General features: G+C 58.9%; 1 protein-coding gene across 1 annotated transcript in view; it reads left to right on the top strand.

Annotated features, from left to right (window-relative positions):
* Positions 1–15,590, top strand: part of PAK4 (p21 (RAC1) activated kinase 4) — a 45,869-nt gene extending 30,279 nt beyond the window's left edge. Inside the window, 9 exon segments of the mRNA XM_036834666.1 lie at positions 5,232–5,489; positions 8,433–8,795; positions 8,797–8,895; positions 9,088–9,519; positions 10,881–11,014; positions 11,291–11,417; positions 12,561–12,686; positions 13,951–14,085; positions 14,608–15,590. Of these exon segments, the coding sequence (XP_036690561.1) occupies positions 5,286–5,489; positions 8,433–8,795; positions 8,797–8,895; positions 9,088–9,519; positions 10,881–11,014; positions 11,291–11,417; positions 12,561–12,686; positions 13,951–14,085; positions 14,608–14,763 (1,776 nt within the window). The 5' untranslated portion in view covers positions 5,232–5,285 and the 3' untranslated portion in view covers positions 14,764–15,590.
* The last annotated feature ends 7,178 nt before the right edge of the window (positions 15,591–22,768 follow it).

Here is a 22,768-nt window from a genome sequence, read left to right as displayed (position 1 = left end):
TGGTGGGGAGAGTGGTGCCGTTTTTTTCTCATGAAAGGTCAGATGGTAGAACACATGAGCATAGGGGGTGACTGGAAAATGTGAAGCTTTTGCTAGGACAGGTCGGAAACTGCCCGTCCCACATGTGAAATAATTCAAAAGACTGTTTTTTGATTGAAATAAACCTTTTAGAGCAGGATGGAAATGTGCCTGCACTTGAGGGATCAAACACTGGGCTTCAGAGGCAGCTGTGTCCCGGCTGGTGGCTGCAGGCCGCGCCCTGTCCTCCTTTGTTCCGTGTCGCTGGGGTCACTGCTTCACCCTCTGCCTCTGAGTTCCAGGGGTTTCTCTGCCAGAGTTTCACAGGTACTGCCTGGGCCGAGTCTGAGGTGTCTGAGCAGGGGTGTAGCATAGCGGGTACAGGCGAATGTGTTCATTCACCAAGTGTTCCTTGAGTGCCTGCCACGCAGTGTTGTAGGCATTGGGGTACAGTGGGGAGCAAGACAGAGGACAGGCCCTGCCCTGGTGGAGCTGACATTCTGGTGGGAGAAGCAGACACTAAAGAATCTCACACACACAAACACATAACACACACAGTATATGGTGAGTGCAATGAGGAAAAATAAAGCAAGGAAAGGGGCATAGAGGGTGGTAGGACAGGAACAGGGACATTTGTGCGCAAACGTGGGTGGAGGGAAGGAGGGAGGGAGCCATATGGAGATCATTGAGAAGAGAGTTCCAGCAGGGGGGGCGGGGGGGCAGTTGTAAGCTGCGAGTGCAAAGGCCCTGAGGTGGGGGCATGTCTGACATTTGAAGAACAGTGTAGAGGCCAGAGTGGCTGGGGTAGAGTGAGCGAGGGGGCCGTGTGGGAGGCGAGCTGATGGGCAGATCTCTCAGGACCTCATGGGCCACGGGGAGGAGTTTAAGGATGTTGACTCTAGTGGATCATACTGTCTTCCAGGCCCACCTCTGCTTGGTGACCTTAGTGAGAGATTTCACCTTTGTGAGCCTCAGTTTCCACATCTGCAAAATGGGAGTGAGAATAGCCACTCCACCTAAGTGCCGGGGAGTCGGTGAGCTCAGCATGGGCGTCTGTGCACGGTCATGGGTCCCCCATGGTGGTGGTGATGGTGGTGGTGGTAGGGGTGTGAGTGCTGGGGCTGAGCCTCAGTAAACCACATTTGGTGGTGGGGACTGGCTCTTGGACAGCTTTTCTGCTGCAGACCGACAGGCCAAAGGCCCATGGAAAAGGCGAGTAAGGATCCCTGGGTGGGGCGTGGCGGTGGTCGGAGCCCCACTTTGTGCTGCCTCCCACACTACCGCTGGGGGCCTGGGCAGGTCGGAGGAGCCGGGGACCCTCACCCCCAGGTGGGGTCAGGGCAGGAGAGGAAGAGCAAGGTCTGGGTGTGGATAGAGAGGGTGGAGAAGGGGTGAGGAAGGGTTGGAGGCCGGGACCTTGATGGTAATGACAAAAACAAGCACCACCGCAGGACAGGTGGGTAAGAGCCTGGACTTTGGTCCCCGACTGCCTGGGTTCAAATTCTAGGTGCCCTGGACAAAGGATCTCCCCTCTCTGAGCCTCAGTCTCCCCACCCATGAACTGGGGATGAGGGTGCCTGTCTCACAGGTTAGCAGTGAGGGTGGAATGTGATTAGACACAGAACACCGAGCAGGCCCGGGCACACACGAGTCTCCGAGGATGCACCGGCCGTGATTCTGAGAACTGGCGGGGCCCGGGCTCTGTGTTAGACAGGCCTAGAGTCTTGTGTCCGCTCTGCTCCCCAAGCTGTGTGACCTGGGCAAGTGGGGTGCCCTCTCTGTGCCTCGTCTTCCTTGTCTGTAGCACAAGGCCCAAAACGGCCCCTTTGTCTGGGGTCGGGCGTGCAGATTAAATGAGGGACTCCGGGTCCAGTGCTTAGGAGAGGGGCTGGCACGGTAGGTGCTCCCCAAGTGTTGACTGCTGCTGGGATGGTGACCGACATTTACCGTGCGCTTCCTTGCTGTGTGCGCTTGGCCTTGGGGCCAGGCCATCAGCGCCTGGGTTCTCTGTGACTCCTTATAAGAACTCCAGGAAGCAGGTACTGTCATGGTCCTCTTTTAACAGCAGAGGAAACTGAGGCGCAGAGCGGCTGAGCTGCTAGCCCAGGGCCACGCAGTGAGCTCCCATGGTGGGTCAGCTCACCCACACTTCACAGGCAGAGAGCTGGGCTCTTGGCCCTGGGCTGTCTGACTCCTAAATTCTGGGCTTGCCTGGGAACCCCAGCGCCTACTCTGCCCGCCCCCTCTGCTGCTGGCGCAGGCCGCTTTACATGTAGCAGCTCCTCTCCCTTCCCTCTGTGGCCCCCATAAAGTCAGCAGCTCGGGGACTTGGTGGGAAGGGGGGGTTCTGGTCAGGGGAGCCGGCAGTGCTTGGAGCTGCCCCAGGGTGGGGCTCCCGCCTGATCATTATAAACACGGTTGGTTCCTCTGTTTGTCCTGCCCTCCACGCAGCGCCCAGAGGGAAGGGCTGGCCCCAGGCAAATATCCGGAGGTGTGCCCCTCTGTCCCCTTCCCCCCGCAGGTCACACAGGCAGCTGGGGGCGGGGCCGGGGGCGGTGGGCAGAGGCGGCTTGGGGGTTTTCGGCAGGGGTTCTGGCTTGGCTGCCCCGTCTTCCAGGCTGCCTCCTGCCCACCCCGTCTGGATCCTGAGCGCCTCCCTCTCCTGGGTTTAGTGGGGGGTCCTGTGGCTAACCCTGTTGGCGCAGAGGGCTTGGAGCTGACTTGGGGCCCGCAGGTCCTGGGCTGGGGGGCGGAGGATGGGCAGGCGGAGTGAGAGAGGGCAAGGTGAGGAGTGAGGCTGGGCCCGGGGCCAAACGGGGGCAAATCTGGGAAGACAGTGAGGAGGTGGTGGGACATGGGGTACACATCTGGAGTGACAGAGCGGAGCAGGGAAGATGGGGGAAGGTCAGCGTGTAGGCATGAGGCTGGGAGCTGGAACTGGGAGAGAGTCGAGGGCAGAGAAGCCTGGAGAGAGGACAGGGTAGGTCAGGGCCTCTGGCAGGTGGGCCAGGAATGGAGGCCTGGGTGGGCGGGATAGGCAGCGTCCCGGGGGCTGGAATGCGGGAGCGACGCTGAAGGGGCTCCTGGCTTGGGGGATAGAGAAGGGGCTGGGGCAGAGGGCCCCCCACCCTCGCCAGGCCTGTTCCACCCCAGAGCAGGCAGGGAAACTGGACCCCTGGGGGAGCCCTGGCTCTGGTCACCTGCTGGCCAGGAGGCCCAGGCCAGTTGAGGCAGGTTGGCTGCTGGGTCCCCACCCGCCTCCCACTGGGCGGCTCCTGCTGCCAAACCGGTTCCCCTGGATCACTGCCCACTGATGGCCCTACCTCTGGCCTGGGGACGGCGGCCTCTTCGTCCTTACCTCACAGAGCTGCTCCGCGAAAGGAGCCAGGAGTGGAACCAGGGGCTGCAGGGGCCCCATCCCAGACACACGCAGGCGTCCTCGCTAGGTCACGAGACTTACTGAGCTTGGGGCCGACCCTGTGCTGGGCACTGTGCCAGGCTCTGGGGAGCCAGCCATGAACCAGACAGAAATCCCCACCCAGTGCATTTCTCCTAGTTCTTTGGGTCTTAGTTCACACGGGCCCTCTACTGGGAAACCTCCCTTATCCCCAGCCTGCCATCCCTCCAGGCTGGGTCTGGCGCTCTGTGACCCCAGCGCCGACCACTCTGGGCTGTCAGAGTCTGTCTCATCACCGCAGTATCCCTAGCACCAACCAGCACACGGCTGGGCACACAGGAGTGAGTTATTGCTGAATGAATGAACAAACGAATGAATGGACAAATGATGTGTTCTTCCCACTTTACAGATGAGTAACCCGAAGCCCCAAGAGGAGACATCTCGTGCCCAAGGGCACTTCTAGCACAGCCAGCATCAAACCAGGTCTGTGGGACTCAGGGCCCGTGTGCGGGTTGGGGGGCAGCACCTGGGCCCCCCTTCCCCAGACATGGCTAGGAGTCATCCTAATCATCAGAAGAGCAAATGCCGACGGGGCGCTCCCTCCATGTCCCAGCCCTGCAGCCAGCTCTGCTCGTATTAGCTCATTAATCCTCCAGGCAGCCCTGTGGGGGCTGATCCGAGGCACAGACAGGTTAAGTCACTTGCCCAAGGTCACACGTAGTAGGCGACAGAGAGAGATTTGCACTCTGGCCATCTGGCTCCCCTGCCCATCATTTCTCTGGTCCCCCTATGGGACACCACCATCACACATGTCCTCTTCGGCCCCTTTGGTTTTTAAATCAGCTTTCATAGAGCATTTACTCTGTGCTGGTACTGTTCTGAGTACAGGACTGGAGACCACAGGCCTTAAAGACAGGGACTGTTTGGTCTGTTAGTAACTGTTATGAAGTGGCTCTTTCCCCGCTCTGTGATCTTGGTGAGGAACTTCCCTCCTCTGAGCCTCAGTCTTCTCATCTGTAAAGTGGGCATATAGCAGTGAGGCTGCCTAGGGGTCACGCATAGGACAGGGGCTTGGTAACCATTTGTTGAACAAGTAACCAAAGGTGCTTCCAGCCCAGAGTGCAGGCTGGCAAAGCAGGGATAGTGTCGGCGGGCCTTTAGGAACCAGTCACTGAGCCCATACTGTGTGCTGGGCGTGGCCGAGACAAGGGAGTGGGACGCTAGGAAACTGGGCAGGTGAGACCTGGCCTGGGGCACTGAAAGTCTAGTGATGGGGGTTGTAAACACTGAACTAGTAAACACAAGACTGAGCAGCAGAACTTCCAGAAGTTAAACATGCTATGAAATGTGATGGAAGGACAATGGGGAATGGGGGCTCTTTTTCTTGGGGTGTTCAGGAAAGGAGTCACCAACGACTCTGACACCTGAAGGAAGGGAGGGAGGGGACCATGTGTGTGGATACTGGGGAAGAGTGTTCCCCACAGAGGGAACAGCCAGTGCAAGTCCCTGAGGTTCGGAAGCCAGTGTGAGCGAGAGGGAGAGATGAGAGCAGAGAAGTGACGGGGCAGGTCGTGTGGGGCGGGCCACCAGAGGACTGAGCTTCTCCCCTGAGTGAGGTGGAGCCACAGGAGGGCTCTGAGCAAGGGGCCTGGCTCGGGTGTTCACGGGGTCCCTTGGGCTGCATGTGGGGGACAGACTGGGGAGGGGGCTGGGGGGAGTGGGGAGACCAGGGAGGAGAGGAGGATGGATAGGACCAGGGCGGGGCCAGAGGATCGAGGAGAAATAGCAGGTTCTGGCGAGCCGTCCCCTCCCACAGGCCTGCCGGCAGGAGCCCAAGTCTGCGCCCTCACCACGCTGAGAGCCTGGCGCCATGTTTGGGAAGAAGAAGAAGCGGGTCGAGATCTCGGCACCGTCTAACTTCGAGCACCGCGTGCATACGGGCTTCGACCAGCACGAGCAGAAGTTCACGGGGCTGCCCCGCCAGTGGCAGAGCCTGATCGAGGAGTCAGCTCGCCGGCCCAAGCCCCTCGTCGACCCCGCCTGCATCACCTCCATCCAGTCTGGGGCCCCCAAGGTATGCTGGTGCCCACCACCGCCTCTCCTGACCCGCGCCAACCCCCTCGGGGTGACCCCAGCCCTCAACCCCACACTTGACCCTGCGGCCAACACCTCCGCCTCCCTTGCTGACCTCCACACAGACACGGCCCAATCCTCACCTTTCACTCACCCCTCCACCCACTGATCCCTCACTTGGCCTCAGCGCTGACCCCCCACCCCTTACCTTGCTGAGAACCCTACACTGACCTTGACCCTCCGACAGTCCCCCACACCAGCCCCAAGTCGTGCTCCTGTCCTGGAGCCTCGCGCCCTGAGCTCTGTGCTCCGGTCCCCAGCACCACAGACTTGTCCTGGGCCTTCACCCGGCTCCCATCTCAGGGCGAGGGACAGACTCGTTCCCTCATGGCGACTGCCCCAAGTGCTCAGGGCTGGGCTGGGGGAGCCCAGAGGGGGCTCCTGACCAGCCCCAGGGTCCAGGCCAACCTCGTGGAGTCGGGGACACTGGAGCTGAACCCTGAGGGCCAAGGACGAGGAGGAGTCATTCGGGCAAATGGTGGAGAGGCAGGGCTTTTAGTGGAGGAAGCGGCCCACATGAAGCATTGGGGGTTTTTTGGTTTGGGTTTTTTCCCTGCCATCTGAGCAAAAGGGCAGAGTTGGGATTTGAATCAAGGTCCGTTTCCAAGGCCCATGTTCTTAACCCCCTTCCTGTGTCCGTGGTCCCAGTGCCAGGCGTGGCCTATGGTGAGGCTGGTCTGGGGGCAGGGGGTGCAGCACCCCGCAGCCTGCGAAGCCGGCCTTGGAGCACGGACTTTATCCGAAGGGCAGTGGGAACCGGGAAGGGCCTCGGGCACGCAACCCGGGTTGTTCGGAGGGGTGGAGATGGGCGGGCTGGTCAGCAGGCTCAGCGTGCCCCGGGGGGGGGGGGGGGGCAGGGGGCGGGGCAGGCCCAGGGCTGACTCATCCTGCCCCGCCCCGGGCGGGCGCAAGCAAGCTCTCCCCCAGGGTCTCCAGCTGGCGGCCCACTGAGGCGTTCATGTGCCCCAGGCAGGGGGCTTTTGGATACTTTGAATTCTCTGCCACTGCCTAAAAAAGCAAGAGACTTCGCATCCTATTTCTCTATTTCTGGCTTCTCCTGACAGTTCGGCTGAGGCCACTGGAGGGGCAGCTGCCGCCGCAGGCAGGGTGCCAGCTCTTCTGGGCCCGCAGACCCCACCCAGCCCACTTCAGTTCCATCCCCTACCCGGCCCTGTGGCTGCTTGTCTGCTGGTTATGCCCACACTAGGGCGCTTCCTAAAATCTAGCCCCTGCTCGGCCTGCCAGCCACGAGCCCTACCTGGGACTGTGTCTGCCAGGAGGAAGGGGCACCTTAAGTCACACAAAGGTGCCACACGGGCTGGCACTGTCCTGGGGCCCCTGTGGGCACTTGTGTTTGCTGCCCTCAGCTGGAAAACTCCCTAGTCCTCCCAGACCCTCCCCCAACCCCCAGGGACTTCTCAACCTCTTATTCCAGCACCAAAGCCTGGCCAGGTGTCTCCCTTGCTTCCCTGGGCCCCTGGGCAAGGCCAGGCCTCCAGGCTGGCAGCCAAGCCCTGGAGAGGCAGGGGGCTGGCCCCACAGGGGTACGGTGGCCTGTAGGTGGGTTTTGTGGGATCTGTGTTTCTGCACGTTTGAGGTGGTTCTGGCTTTAGGATGTCTGGCAGCCCATGTCCCTGCCTGCCAGTGATTGACAGCACAGGGCTGAGGGGCATGGGCTCTGCTCCCCTCAGCCTCCTCCCAGCCTGCCTGCCTTACTCACTCACTCACGGGTTCAGCAAATGCTTGTTGCGCACCTTCTGCATACCAGCCACTGTTCTAGGTGCAGCCAGAGCAGAAACAGACAGGAGGAGACCAGGGCCTCCCTCGCCGGCATTGCACGGGGGGCAGGCCATGGACAGATGTGCACATGCTTTACGTCAGCTGGTGTTCAGTGCTCTAGAGAAAAGGAAAGCAGGGGAGGGGGACAGGGAGTGCTAGGGGCTGGCGTTTCAGGCTGCGGGTGGTCAGCGAAAGCCTCCAGCAAAGACCTGAAAGGGGGGGTGCGCTGGGGAGGGGCGCTCAGGGCAAACCGGGGGGAGGTGTTCCAGGCGGCGTGAACAGCCTGAAAGGGGGGTGCACTGGGGAGGGGCGCTCAGGGCAAACCGGGGGGAGGTGTTCCAGGCGGCGTGAACAGCCAGCGCCTGAGGCTGGAGTGTGTCCGGTGTGTTTTAGGAGCAGTTAGGAGGCCCGTGTGCCTGGAGCTGAGTCGGGGGCAGGGGGAAGCCTGGAGGCTGTGACCTGGATCAGGATGGTGGCCATGGCGGGTGAGGGTGGACTCAGGACAGGCTTTACATGGGCATTCACATTTGCCAGCCCTGCTCCTGGGGCACTCCTGCCCTCTACTTTGGGCCCAAACCTTTCTGACTCTCCCTTTAACCCACCCTCAGCCTCCAGAGGAACAGAGAGCGTGGTTTGGAGTTAACAGCCCTGGCGGGCTGCAGGGGAGGAAGTGCCAAGCTGGGCCCTGGCCCCAGCATCCTGTAATTTGCAGCTCTCCGGGACTGATTATGGGGTGGCGTGGTCTCTGCCCGTCTTCCCCTGCACCCCACAGGGCAGGGACCGCCCCCCAGTCTGGAGAGCAAGGAAAAGACAGGGGTGCATCCAGCTGGGGGGCAGCAGCCTGACCAATGGGCAGGTTCTCCTTCCGCTCCCCTCCTGCCACCCATGGCTGGGTGCTGGGGGAGGGGCAGCAGGGGCCTCCCTGGTCCTGCCCCCCCTTCCCCCCCTACCGCCCAGCCCTGTCGTCATCCCATGGCATTTCTTCATTCCGTCTCTGTCTTGTCTCTGTGTGTGTTGTGTTGTCCTGTCCTCGTGTGTCGGCTACACGTCCTGTGTCCCCCTCGTCCTTGCCCGGCCCCCACCCTGCCATTGCCCCGGACCCCAGACCATCGTGCGGGGCAGCAAAGGCGCCAAGGATGGGGCCCTCACGCTGCTGCTCGACGAGTTTGAGAACATGTCGGTGACGCGCTCCAACTCCCTGCGGAGAGACAGCCCGCCGCCACCCGCCCGTGCCCGCCAGGAAAACGGGATGCCCGTGGAGCAGGCCACCACGGCCAGAGGGGGCCCAGAGAAGGCAGGCGGTCAAGGCCGGGTCGCCGGTCGCAGCGAGGCGGGTGGCAGCAGTGGAGACAGGCGGCGGGTGGGGCCGGACAAGAGGCCCAAGTCTTCCAGGGAGGGCTCAGGGGGGCCCCAGGAGTCCTCCCGGGACAAGCGCCCCCTCTCTGGGCCCGACGTCGGCACCCCCCCACCAGCCTGCCGGTCTGGCCAGTGGGGCGAAAGTGGCAGCTGGCCGGCCCTTTAACACGTACCCGCGGGCCGACACGGACCACCCATCCCGGGGCGCCCAGGTAACTGCTCCCCCTGCCCCAGGACCTCCCCACTGTCCCCTTGCCCGGAGCTTCCCCGTTGCCACCCACCAACTCCAACCCGTGCCCAGCCCACCGTCCATCTCCATCCTGAGCACCATGTGTCTGTCCCGCAGCCGGGGTCCCTGTCCCTCTGGCCCCTCCACTGACAGCCGCCTCTCTTTTCTGTTGCAGGGGGAGCCTCACAACGTGGCCCCCAATGGGCCATCGGTGGGGGGCCTGGCCGTCCCCCAGTCCTCCTCCGCCTCCCGGCCCCCCGCTCGAGCCCACGGCCCCCCCAGCCCTGGAGTGCTGGGCCCCCACGCCTCCGAGCCCCAGCTGGCCCCTCCAGCCCGCACCCTCGCCGCACCCCCCGCCCCCGGGCCCCCTGGCCCCCGCTCGCCACAGCGGGAACCCCAGCGAGTGTCCCACGAGCAGTTCCGGGCTGCCCTGCAACTGGTGGTGGACCCCGGCGACCCTCGCTCCTACCTGGACAACTTCATCAAGATCGGCGAGGGCTCCACGGGCATCGTGTGCATCGCCACCGTGCGCAGCTCGGGCAGGCTGGTGGCCGTCAAGAAGATGGACCTCCGCAAGCAGCAGAGGCGCGAGCTGCTCTTCAATGAGGTGGGCCTGCTGCCCCCGCCCCCGCCCTTCACCTCTCCTCCTGGGGCTCCTCCACCCCGTGGTTTTTGAGGGCACATGGGGTGAGGATGGGAGAGGGCCTTCGGGGATGGGGTTCCCCAGGGCTGGGTTCTGGGCCCGGCTCCTGTCCTCACTCGTCACACCTCCCACCTCCCCAGACTGTCTCCTCTGTCCCCACGATACCCACGGCCACGGCTGTCCTGTTCCTGGCCAGGCCCCGAGCCCCAGCTCCAGGCTCCCTCAGCCCCCTGAGCCCCACCCTCTGCGTGCCTTCCAGGCCCCTCATACCCACCAAGTCCCATTCTGGCCCCAAAGCGTGTACTCCAAACCTGCCTCTCCTGGTTCCCTGTCTCAGAGAGGCCCCGCCACACCTGTCCCCAGGCCAGAGCTCTGGACCTCCCCGGCCCCCACCCCGGCTTGTCAGCCCTGAGCCTGTCACTCCTTCCCTGTCCCCATCCCCATGTAGCCCATTTGCTGCTCGGCCCTGCCCCCTGGGCATTCCCCACACCGCAGCCAAAGGACTGCCACACACCCCTTTACTGCCCTTTGCAGCGCCCCCTGGTGCCCTCAGGACAAAGGCCTGGCCTCTTGGCCGTGCATCTGAGATCCGCCCCCATCTAGGCCTCGCTTCTGTCTGACCTCAGGCTTTGGCCCTTGGGGGCTCACTACCAGTGAGCGTGTTGCAAAGGCAGACCCCTGGCTGCTTCCCGAGAGGAATCTGTGTTGGGAGCAGCCCCCGGCCTCTGATGCAGGAGTCCCAGGAGGATGTCAGGTCCGGGGTCGTCCGACTCTAGCTCTTGCCTCCTGACCTGTCCGCACTCCTCAGCTGTGCCCCAGTGTAACGTGGCCCCTGTGGGCATCGTGTTCCCCCAGCTCCGTGAGGCTTTGCCTTGCTAGGCCTTCCTGCCCCTGAAATCTCTTCCCCCACCCCCGCCCCCGCCTTTTAGCTGACCTGCCTAATACCTGCTTGGCCTTCTGGTCTCAGCCCTGTGCTTAGACGCTCTCGTCCCAGCTCCCTCTCCCAACACCAGCCTGGCCATCAGAGCCACTCGCGGACCAGCTCAGGGCTGGTCAGAGACCAACATCAGAAGTGTGGGGTGTGTGCGGGGCGGGAGCACCCCTGGAATAGAGTGCAAACGTCAGGCCCACGCTGCCTTTGAGGTCTCTTGACTTTGGCCATGGGAGGACAGCCCAGGGGGACCCCGATGAGCAGGAGTGATGGGTGGAACCGGACCCGCAGTGTGGCAGGGCCCACACCCAGGCCGAGAGGGAGGCGCGAGGGCTCCGGTGGCGGGGGCTGGCAGTCCTCCCTCCGCCGCGCCGACCCGGCCTCTCACGCCCAGGTGGTGATCATGAGGGACTACCAGCATGAGAACGTGGTGGAGATGTACAACAGCTACCTGGTCGGGGACGAGCTCTGGGTGGTGATGGAGTTCCTGGAGGGAGGCGCCCTCACCGACATCGTCACCCACACCAGGTACTGCTGGACAGCTGGACCTTGTGACAGCCAGCCTGCTGTCTCCCCCGGCTCCCCAGGGTGGACCTGGGTCCCCTCAGACCTCTCCCACGATAGGACTGGCCCCCTCCAGACCCCTTGGGGTGGGGCCATGTCTCAGAGCCAACAGGCTCTGTCCCCATCCGGCCCCCAGGGTGGGGCCATGTCCCCCTCAAACCCCAGGGCAGTGTTGTGTCCCCCTTAAACCCCAGGGCAGGGCCCTGTCTGTCCCCATCACTCACCCACCCACCCCCGCAGGATGAACGAGGAGCAGATCGCCGCCGTGTGCCTGGCCGTGCTGCAGGCCTTGTCCGTGCTCCACGCCCAGGGGGTCATCCACCGGGACATCAAGAGCGACTCCATCTTGCTGACCCACGATGGCAGGGTGAGGAATGGCGTGGCTTGGCCTTCCCCTGCCTCTCCCCAGCTCTCCCTCTGCTGGTGGGGTGTGCTCTGACCCCCTAGTTCAGTCGCGTGCGGAGGAGTAAGTTCATTCGTTCCTCGTGCAGCAGTCCAGAGTCAGGGGTCCACGTGAGTGGGGCCTCTCCCCCTGCGGTCAGGGGGCTCAGGCTGGCGGGGGCTCTGCCGTCAGCACAGGCCGTTGGGAACTGTAGTCTAGCCCTGGGCCCAGAGAGGGGAGACTCCATTTGGGTGGCCAGCCTCAGCTCTCGGCCACGTGAGAACCTGCTCCTAGCCTGGCATCCAGGCGTGGGCTGTGGACTCCAGTCCTGTCTCCCATCTTCTGGACTGAAGTTCTGAGTCTGAGGTCCATGGATGAGCCTCACAGTGACTGGAACCTGCATTTATATTCCAAGAGTGAACGTGATTTTCAGTGGGAGGGGGCCCTTGACTTTCACCGAATTTTTGTTGGTGATTTGCCCACCCTCCCCCAGGAAAGTTAAGCCAGTCAGCAGAGGCGGGGGGTGGGGGGAAGGCTCAGTTTCACCGGGAGTCTCAGTTGGGGTCCACGAACACCTAAAGATGTCTGCAGATGTGTTTGGGGGACGTGCGTGAGCATGCTCTCTGGGGGTAGGAGGACCCATAGACGTCCTCAAGAGTCCGAAGAGGGCCCACGGCTCCAAAAAAGGTATAAATCCTTGGTCTGGGGACGTAGCTGTTGCAGAGGCAGGCTGTGTCCCCTTGTACCCGCCTTGGACAGGGTTGCATCCCTCTCACACCTGCCAGCTGAAGGTGTGCTTCCTGCCGGGAAGCAGGGGCCCAGGGCACAGCGTTGGGAGCCAGCCCCAGTCTGAGCCCCCGCCCAGCCTTTGGTACCCCTGGGACTCGGGCCACTTCCCCCAAGAGCCCCAGCGCAGACCCTGTCACGGAGGCAGATGGTGCGATCTTGGGCAGGTGACACGGCTGAGGGCCCCAGCCAGGAGACGGCAGAGCTCCCCAGAGGCTGTAACCTCTGGGCAGCATCGTGGAGACCCAGCACGTCCGAGGCCAAGGAATCAAATAGGTAGATGCCTCTGCTCACCCTGCCCCCACCAGCACCTCTGACCCTACTGCCTACGTCCTACTGCAGGTGAAGCTGTCGGACTTTGGGTTCTGTGCCCAGGTGAGCAAGGAGGTGCCGCGGAGGAAGTCCCTAGTCGGCACGCCCTACTGGATGGCCCCGGAGCTCATCTCCCGCCTCCCCTACGGGCCAGAGGTGAGCCAGAGGCGGCCGGTCATCCCGCTCTCGGCACTGGTTTACGCTGTGACAGTCCGGAACAGCCAGAGTGCTGGGGGTGAGGGGGCTCAGTCCCTGGGGACAGTTTTGGGGGAGAAGTAGGCATGCCTGCGTGCACTCATTGCTGACTGGGTTCTAATTTGGAGCCAGGCCAGTGCTTGGCAATGGGAACAGAATGCTGAGCGGAAGTGGCCCTGGCCCTGCCTGTCAGCCTGGGGCAGAGGCCACAAACTGGCCGATGTGCTCTGAAGACGCCCTTGCAAGCATTTTAAAAAGAGAGCTCTCACGTGAAAGTCTGAATTTTATCCTCTGTCAGAAAACCAAGAGCTCTGGCCACGGGGAGGCCAAATTCCCACACGGCAGCAATCAGCAGGTGCTGAGGGGCTGCTCCACATTAGAAAGTGCAGGGCGTCTTCATCTTGGCCATGGTCCCCACCCATCTCTATTGCCTACACTGACCTGCTTCACTCCCTGCTATTACCTGCCTGGTCTTTGAGCTGTGGCCTGTGGCCCTGAGGATTCCTCCACAGTCAGTCAACAAGGCTTGACCCAGGGCCTGGCCAGGGTGCCCTTGGAAGCACATCTTGGGGGAACCTCAGGCAGGAGTGGGGTCACACTGGGAGGGGAGGCTGGGAGGAGATTCTGAGGGACCATCTCAGTCAGGACTGCCTGTGAGTGACAAAACCATCTCAAACGGATTTAGCAAAATGGAAAGCTATGTGTCCCTAGAATTTTCCCCTTGTAGTCTTCACTCAGGCAGGTGCTCCCCTGGTCAGAGCAGACATGACCCTGGCAACTCCAGGACACATCTCCCTGCCTATGAGCCCTACTGTTTTCCTGAATATCTTGGTTGAAGTCTCAGGGTTGACTGTGACTGGCTTAGCTTGGGCCCTGTGCCCGTTCCTGAACCAATTACTGTGTCCGGACTCTGCTGCTTAGGCTACCTGGTCATGCTCCATGGACTGAAGTAGGGGAGAGGGGGTTCTCCAGAGGAACCCAGGGGGAGGAGGGGGGTTAGCAAAAAAGAAGGGGATAGATGCTGGGTAGGCAGAACCCTTCAGAGGGCTCCCTGGGTGAGGCGTGCATAGGGTCCGGCAGGCTGGGTATCAGCGAGGGTGTTCAGGGCCCAAGGATTCCAGGAGCGAAGAGGCAAAGACAGAACCAGGGCCATCCCTCTGTGGGTGTCCCTCGAGCACTGGCCATGCCTGCACAGCTCAGCCCTGCTGCCCCATCCCCACCGCAGGTGGACATCTGGTCTCTGGGGGTGATGGTGATCGAGATGGTGGATGGGGAGCCCCCCTACTTCAATGAGCCACCCCTCAAAGCCATGAAGATGATTCGGGACAACCTGCCACCCCGACTGAAGAACCTGCACAAGGTGGGCCCCTCCCGCAGGCGGCAGGCAGGTTGGGGTGGGGGGACAGGGCTCCACCCAGCCCCGAACCCAAGCCGAGCGCTGGGTGTGGGCAGCACTGGGGTATGGGTGGCTCCCTCCCAAGGTGGCGCTTACTGTGTGCTGGGTCACCCCCGTGTCCCCCAGGCCTCGAGTGTCTGTGTGAACTCTGTGCCCTCACCACCCCACGTCCCAGAGGTTGTGCTTAGGCTGGCCTGGCTAGACGCACACAGCATAGCCAGATCCAGGAGAGGGGCCTTCCTGGTGGAGGAATTGCCTGGTGAGAAAGGGGTGCCTCCAGGGCCCAGCTGCTGCCAGGTCCTGCCGAACCTTGTAAATGGGGAGGGAATGAGCCCCTGGGGCCAAGCTCCTGGGACCTCTTTGCCCCCTCCCTAGGCAGTAGATGTTGTCAGCCCATTTGACAGAGGAGGAAACTGAGGCCCCGCAGCGAGTGAGCAGTGGAGCTGGCTCTCAGACCCCCTGACCCTCTCGCCTGCCTCCTGACAGGTGTCGCCATCCCTGAAGGGCTTCCTGGACCGCCTGCTGGTGCGTGACCCGGCACAGCGGGCCACGGCGGCTGAGCTGCTCAAGCACCCATTCCTGGCCAAAGCGGGCCCGCCCGCCAGCATCGTGCCCCTCATGCGCCAGAACCGCACCAGATGAGGCCCAGCGCCCTGACCCTGAACCAAAGAGCCCCTTGGGTCACCCCTGCCCTGCCAGAGGCCAGTGGAGGGCCGGCCCCTGCCCCTCCCAGCCCAGGAGACACTCTGTATGGCACTGCCCTCCTTGCTGGGGGGTGTGCAGGACCCTACTACTGAACTGCCGTTTTGATTTTGTGACTTTTAAAAAAACGCAGGGACTTGTGGGAGCACACGAGGCTCCCAGGACCCGCCAACCCTCTGGGACAGGCCCGCCCCAGTGTTGTCCTGTCTCCAGGAAGGACAGGCGGCCTTCCCATCACTGGAAATCTGCAGTGGGGGCCGCCAGGGGTGGAGACAACACTACGAAAGAGGTGTGTGTGTGTGTGTGTGTGCGCGTGTGTGTGTACACGCGTGTGTGCATGTAGAAAGTCCAGCTCCTCTGTCCTCCAGCCTGCGAGTGCGTGTCTCTGAGACCTCGCCTGATCCACAGCCCCTCCCCCCTGAGCCATTGCGGGGGTCGATCATGAATGTCTGAAGAGTGGCCTTTTCCCTTTGCCCCACACCCCTCTCTGTGGCTGGACGCGGAGACAGGGGTCAGGGCTTCCCACCCACCCCCAGCCTCTGCAGAACATGACTACTGCACCTGGGACAGCCTCCTCTTTTCTAGAAGTCTATTTATATTGTCATTTTATAACACTCTAGCCCCCATCTGGGGACAGATGGTCCCTGTCCCGCGGGGTGGCACTGGGGACAGGACCACTGCTTGAAGAATCAGGTTCCTGCCCCCTCAGCGCAGCCCCGCCCGCCCCTCCCTCAACTTAGTTTTACAATTAAACCAGTTTCTTGTTTTGTGTGTGTGCAGTGTGCATAGAGGCCCCCCCACCCCCATCCAGGCCGTCTTGGGGAGAGAATTGATGGGGAGGGGCTCTAGGGTTGGGAGAGAGGCCTGGCTGACCCCAGGATTCCAGCCCAGTTCAGGGCCAGGGCCGTGTCTGGGTGGGCGGGAGTTCCAGGTCCAAGCAGCCGGTTACAGGGCTGGATTGATGCCCCACCAGGCTTGGAAGCAGCCAGTTTACCAGTCCATGTGCCCTGATGACCAGTTTGCCAAATCTGCCATTTGCTGGAAACCTATTTTAAAGGTGGTCTGGAGTGCGTTCATTGGGTAGGAACTGATCCTTGGGGAGCTGATGTTAGGAAACCAGTCAACAGGCAGATGGGCTGCTGGGGCGTCGGCTAAGACAGGTGGACCTGAAGCTGCCAGCCTCAGAAATATGCCATTGGCCGTGTCCTGCCCTCCAGGCTGAGGCTGGGTCTCGGGGAGAGGAGAAAATCCGGCCGACAGGAGACGGCGCTGCTTCTGCATTGTGGGCAGTGACTGCCCCAGGCCAGTGTGGGCTCGCGTGTGTCCTTCCCAGCACCCTGGAGGTGTCGGGGCAGCAGCGGCCTCCTGGGGACACTGAGAGACCAAGGAGGGAACCCCCTTCCCAGAGCCCTCCAGGCGTCACCGGCAGCAGGGACCTCAGCCTGGTTTGTGGGCTGGAAGTGTGTGGAGAGGAGCCAGAGAATCCGACCTAGTCCTGCCTCACCCCCGCTGTCAGCCCCCACCCCACAGCACCCCTCTCCACAGGCCCTGAGTCCCCCAGGAATTCGGGCACTGTTTCTGTGACAGCCTGGCCAAGTACACGCATGACCTAGATGGATAAACACAGAGATTTAAAGCGTAGTGCAGGACGTCCCTGGTGGCGCAGTGGTTAAGAATCCGCCTGCCAATGCAGGGGACACAGGTTCGAGCCCTGGTCCGGGAAGATCCCACATGCTGCGGAGCAACTGAGCCCGTGCGCCACAACTACTGAGCCTGTGCTCTAGAGCCTGCATGCCACAGCTACTGAGCCCGTGCACCTAGAGCCCGTGCTCTGCAACAAGAGAAGCCACCGCAGTGAGAAGCCTGATTCTGATGCCCCCTCAAGTTTGAGAACCACTGAGATCTACAGTTGCTCTTAGTAAGAGGCCAAGGAGTGGGGGACTCAGTCCTGCCCAGTCAGCAAGGTCCCAGCTTCCTTCCATCTTGCTGCTCCTCCATCCTAGGATTGTTACCTCTTCCACGTGAATAGGAGGGCACACCCCTTCCTTTTAAAGAACGTGACCCAAAGCTTTCACCATTGCCTCTTTGGCCTGAGCTTAGTCAGGTGGCCACACCCAGCAGCAAGGGAGGTTGGGAAATGTAGTCTTTATTCTGGGTGACTGTGTGTCTAATTAAAACTTCTATTACTGGGACTTACCTGGCGGTCCAGTGGTTAAGACTCCACGCTCCCATTGCAGGGGACACGGGTTCAATCCCTGGTCGGGGAACTAAGATCCCACATGCCGCATGGAAAAGCCAAAAAAAACAAAAAAAAGCACTTCTATAGAATCGTGATCCTCCATCCCTGCTATTCACTACATTCGCCAGGCTTCACCCCAGAGAACCCAGAGGCAGACCCAAGTGTATGCAGGAGCAAATTGATGGGGGGAAATAGATTGTTTAATAATAGCGTTGAGGAAATTGGTTCCTTTTATGAAGAAAAAGAAAACTGAATCCCTACCGAATACAATGAAAGGAAACCCGAGATCGGTGCTGTGCAGGGCAGTAGCCACTAGCCACATGTGCCTATTTACTTTTAAATTAAATGAAATAAAATTAAGCATTCGGTCCCTCGGTTGCACTAGCCACATTTCATACGTTCAATTGCTGCTTCTGGCCAGCAGCTGAGGATTAGACAGTAGAAATACGAAAACCTTCTATTATCTCAGTTCTGTTTTGACTGTTTTTCTCTAGCTGGATTAAATATCACCGTGGGGACTTCCCTGGTGGTCCAGTGGTCAAGAATCCACCTTCCAATGCAGGGGTCGTGGGTTCCATGGTCGGGGAACTAAGATCCCACATGCCACAGGGCAACTAAGCCTGCACGCCGCAACTTAAGCTCTCATATGCTACAACGAAGATCCCGCGTGCCGCAACTGACCCGATGCAGCCAAATAAATAAATAAATAAATATTTAAAAAAAAAAAAAACACTGTGAAAGGTAAACTATAAAGTTGATAGAGGAAAATAATTGATGAGCTAGGGGCAGAGAAGGACTTCTGAAAACTCCCCAAAGAAACAAATTATGAAGAAAAAAATCAATTTGATTATACCAAATTAAAAGGCCAACAGGGATGTGCGCAGGTGCTCAAACCCATTAGTAATCAGAGAAAAGCAAATTCAGCGATGAGCTGTCATTTTAACAGTATGAATCTGGTAAAAATTAAAGTCTGGCTTAGTCAGATGTACTGCACATACGTACCTCCCAGTAATTCCGCTCCTGGGTGACTTCCCAAAGAAATTCTCCCTTGGGACCATGCAGTATTTATGCAGAATCTGAAGGTGCAAGGCAAGGGCTCCTGTGAAGCCATCAGAAGCCAGGGACCAAGTGTGCCCATGGGAATGGGGAACCAAGCCAACCAAGTCTGTAAATCAAAAATTGTGGACATACAAGAATAGTCCTCATTTGGCAAGACCCAAAAAAGAGACTCATTTACGGAACAGAATGGCTCCCAGTGAGGTGAATGGAAGAAGGAGTGGGATAAAGGGAAAGAATGAATGAATGAGAGAGGGGTCTTGGGAGGAATAAAGGCCTTGAAGGCCATGCTGAAGGTCTGTTCTGTAAGCAAAGGGCAACCCCCTTTGGTGCGGATTGGAGTCTGGTCATAGGCACATAAAATGAGAACTATCCAGGCAATTCTAACGTGCAGCCAGGATTGAGAATGGCAGTTTATCTGCAACAGTAAGTCATTGGTGACCTCAAACTCGTGCCTGCCTCCTGCCAACGCCCCACAACGAGAAGGGCCCAGGAATCATCTCACACCTTGCCCCATTTCACAGATGTGGAGACTGAGGTCCATGGAGAGGAAGGGCCTGCCCAGGGTCACACATCCTACAAGGGCCAGGCCTGAAGTCCTGGGTCCCTCACTGGCTTTCTGAGCCAGGCCTCAGGCTGGGCGGTGGGGCTGCAACAGTGAGCAGGACAGATCTGGTCCAGGAGGCTCCAACTCTGATGCCCCAGGGCCAGGCAGGTGACACTGGGGACTGGGGAAGTGGCCACACACACGCCCCTTCGAAGGTCAGTCACTTCTCAGGGCTCTTTGGCCTTGCGGGGGTTTGGTCCAATGATGCAAAATGTTCTGATTTTCCTCAAGAAATCCTCATTTTCATGTGAAAGCTCTTGAATCTCAAAGGTAGGCAACTTATGAAAAACATTTAACAATATCATGTGGGCCAAGCAAAATCAAGGGAATAGTTAACATTCATCAAAACCTTACTGTGTCTAGCGCTTTGCTGAGCCCCTAGTTTTACCTCATTTAACCCTGTAGTGGGTTAAATAGTGTCCCCTCCCCACCCCCACCCCCCAAAAAAACCAGATGTGTCCCTGTGGAACCTGTAACTGTGACCTTATTTGGAAAAAGGGTCTTTGCAGATGTGATTAAGGACCTTGAGGTGAGGTCATCCTGGCTTATCTGGGTGGGCCCTAAATCCAGTGACGAATGTCCTTATAAGAGAAAAGCAGAGGTAGACTTGAGACACCCAGAGAAGACCTTGTGAAGACAGGCAGAGATTACAGTCCTGTGGCCACAGGCAAAACCGCACTGGGAGCCACTAGAAGCAGGAAGAGGCAAAGAAGTCTTCTCCCTCTAAAGCTCTAGAGGGAGCAAGTCCTTGCTGACACCTTGATTTCAGACTTCGGCTTCCAGAACTGTGAGAGAATACATTTCTGCTGTTTTAAGCAACCCAGTGTGTGACAATTCATTGTGGCAGCCCCAGGAAACTAACACAACCCTCCTAGCAGCCCTCCGAGGAAGTACCTTCCTTGTCCCATTTTATAGCTGGGAGACTGAGGAACAGAGACTCGAAGTCACCAGCCTGAGGTCACACAGCAAGAAAGTAGTAGAGGCAGGGTTCAAAGCCATCACCATGCCACAGCCTCCTGAAGACTGAGCAGGACCTCCCTTTACAACCGCACCTGAGGGACCACAGGTCTAAACAGGAAAGGGTCAACCTCTGTCTTCCAGGGCCGCCAGTCAACTCAACTAGGCCAGACCCACAAAAGGAGACTCCGGAAGAGAGATGGCCACTCCAGGAGAAGACTGAGAGGTGTTAGGCCTCGGGGGACAAAATGGGGCAGCAAATAGGGTCCTGGCCTGTCATTTGGGGAGGTGGGGACCCCTCACAGCCTTTCGCCAGATGACCAAAGGCATCTACAGAAGTTTGGGGACCACTGGATTAAACAAGAGTTAAACTCTCCCTTTCTTCCTCCATCCCTCTCTTCCCCACAGCTTTATCCCCGACTTTCTCTCTCCCTCTGTCTTTCTTATTCTATCATTTAATCTTATTTAGTGTTTGAACAGGTAACTGAAGCCCATGGTACAAAAAACAGAAGATTCCAAAGGGAATAAATTGCAAAGTCAACCTCCCTTCCTCTGCATCCCCAGCCTCTTGGTCCCCATCCCCAGAGGCAGCCACTGATGCAAGTTTCTTGTATCTGCTTTCAGAAATGTATGCACATACCAGGAAATACCTACGTGCATATACTGATATATGTTCCACTTTGCGCAAATGTTAGCATACTGTACACATCCTTCTAACACCTTGCTTTTTCGCGACCTAACAGTGTATTCTAGTGGTTGATCCCAGTTGGTACATAAAAAACAGCCTTGCTCCTGTTAATGGCTGGGTAGTATTCTGTGATGCATATGAACCTTGATTCACTGAAACAGCCTCTGTTGATGGACCTTCAGGATGTTCAGCCTGCGGCTGTTTGCTGTTCTAAACAATGCCACAGGAGAGACCTTGCACATACGTTCTATCTGGCAAATTTAACTGATGTGCATACACCTCGCCTCCCCTGCCTGCCCCTGGACTCCCACCTGCCCTCTGTCCCAGGTAATGCTTTGTGGGTATCTCTGACCCTCTGGATCCTTCCCTGGATCTGATCAACTCCATCCCAGTCCCCATAAGCATCTCTCTTTTTGTCTGTCTGCTTCAGCCTCTCTAGATCTCTCTACCTCTCTTTCCTTCTGTCTTCATCTTCATCACTCTGTCTCTATGTCTGTTTTCCTCCTTACCAGTGTCCCTCCTCCTCCTCCTCTCCTCCCACCCCTTCTCATTTCCTTCCTTCTACCCCAACTCATCCCCACCTCTCTGTCGCCCCCTACAGGGTGAAGCTGGCTCAACACATATCCCCACCTCAGAGCCACCTGGCTGGGCTCTCCCATCCCCTGCAGCCCTGGTGGAGAAGCCACCATCTGCTCCTCCAAGCCCTGATGCCCGCCCTCCAGGACATCCCCCCCCCCTTCTTTCTCTGTACCAGCAGGATTGGGCCCTGGGCCTCGCCGATGCTCCTGGGGGTGATACTGGTTTTGCAGCAGGAGCCGTGGGAGCTAGACTTGCACAGGTTGCATGTAGTTCTTGGGCTGCACAGAGGCTCATCCTCCTGTTCTTGCCCTCCCTGCTCAGCAAATAGAGCAACCAGTCAGTGTCAACCCTGAGCTGAGGACAAATAATAAACAAACCCACCCAAGGCCCTGCCCTGGTGAGGTTGACATTCTCACCGGGTGACACAGTTCATGACCCAGTGAACATACCCATGTACTCACAGGTATTTACAAACCACACTCAGTTCAAGAAAGAAAGAACAGGGTGTGGCAGGGGGTGGGAAATTGACCTGGTGGGGGAGGGCCCAAGTTGCTTTATATGAACCAATAGGGAACAATCACTGAGATGTATTGTTAGGTAGAATAAAGCAGGAAGGGTGTGTGCCTTATGAAGAGATGACATCTGAATGGAGATGAAGGCATCCATTGGAGGCGTGGAGTGGAAGGCCTTGTAGGCAGAAGGGGCAGCATGTGCAAAGGTCCTGAGGTGAGAAGGAAGTTGGAGTGTCAAGACCCAGCAAAAATATGGGACTCACAGTGGGTGAGGAGGAAAGCGTGGGCCACCTCAAGTACACTGTGGGGAGGAGAAGATAGCCCCATTTTATAGACTAAGCTTTGGAAAGAAGGAAAGTCCTTTGCCCAAGGACACACGGAGTAAGGGTGAGGACTGCTGAGCTCAGGCAGCCTGCAGCTCCTCACCACCAAGATCCCAGATCTGCACCAGCATCACCTCGCGGGTGGGCGCAGGGGTGTGGAGCCCAGAAGCCTGCATTTAACAAGCCCTCCAGAGGATTCCAACACACGGTCTGTTTTTTTTTTTTTTTTTCCTGTTCTAACACACAAACTTGAGAACCACTGAACCAGGCTCTCCTGCCTCCCCCAATTTTGCTCTTGCCCTGTGAGGGATCCCAGTCCATTGTGGGTTGACTGATGGTCCCCCCAAAAGATATGTTCACATCCTAATCCCCGGAACCTGTGAGTGCTACCTCTTTTGGAAAGAGGGTCTTTGTAGCTATAATTAGGTTGGGGACCTTGAGATGAGAAGATCATCCTGGATTATCTGGAAGAGGCCTAAATTCAATGTGTCCTTATAAGAGTGAGACAGAGGGAAATTTGAGAGCGAAGGAGGCAATGTGATCACGGAGGCAGAGACTGGAGTGATTCGACCACAAACCAAGGAATGCCGGCTGCCACCAGGAGCTGGGAGAGGCGAGGAAGGCTTCTCTCCTAGAGCCTCTGGAGTGAGTGCTGCCTGCCAACTTGATTTCAGACTTTTGGCTTCTAGAACCATGAGAGAATACATTTCTGTTGTTTAAGCCACCAAGCGTGTGCTAATTCGTCACAGCAGCCATAGGAGATGAATCTGCTGTGCGATGGGGCAGACCGAGCAGCAGACTCCAGCCTGACTTCCCACCTCGGGCAGAAGACTGAGCCCACCCAGGCTTCCCTGTCACCGTGCCCGGCACTGGCTTCATCCTGTCATCTTCCCGAGAGCTCTGAGTCTTCTTATAAGTGGAATTCAGAGCTGCTGGGATGTAAAGAGAGGAGCAGGGGTGGGGTTGAGGTGCACTGGGACCAAC

The sequence above is a fragment of the Balaenoptera musculus genome, chromosome 19, assembly GCF_009873245.2.
Source record: "Balaenoptera musculus isolate JJ_BM4_2016_0621 chromosome 19, mBalMus1.pri.v3, whole genome shotgun sequence".
NCBI lineage: Eukaryota > Metazoa > Chordata > Mammalia > Artiodactyla > Balaenopteridae > Balaenoptera > Balaenoptera musculus.
This window is presented reverse-complemented; position numbering and strand designations above follow the sequence as displayed.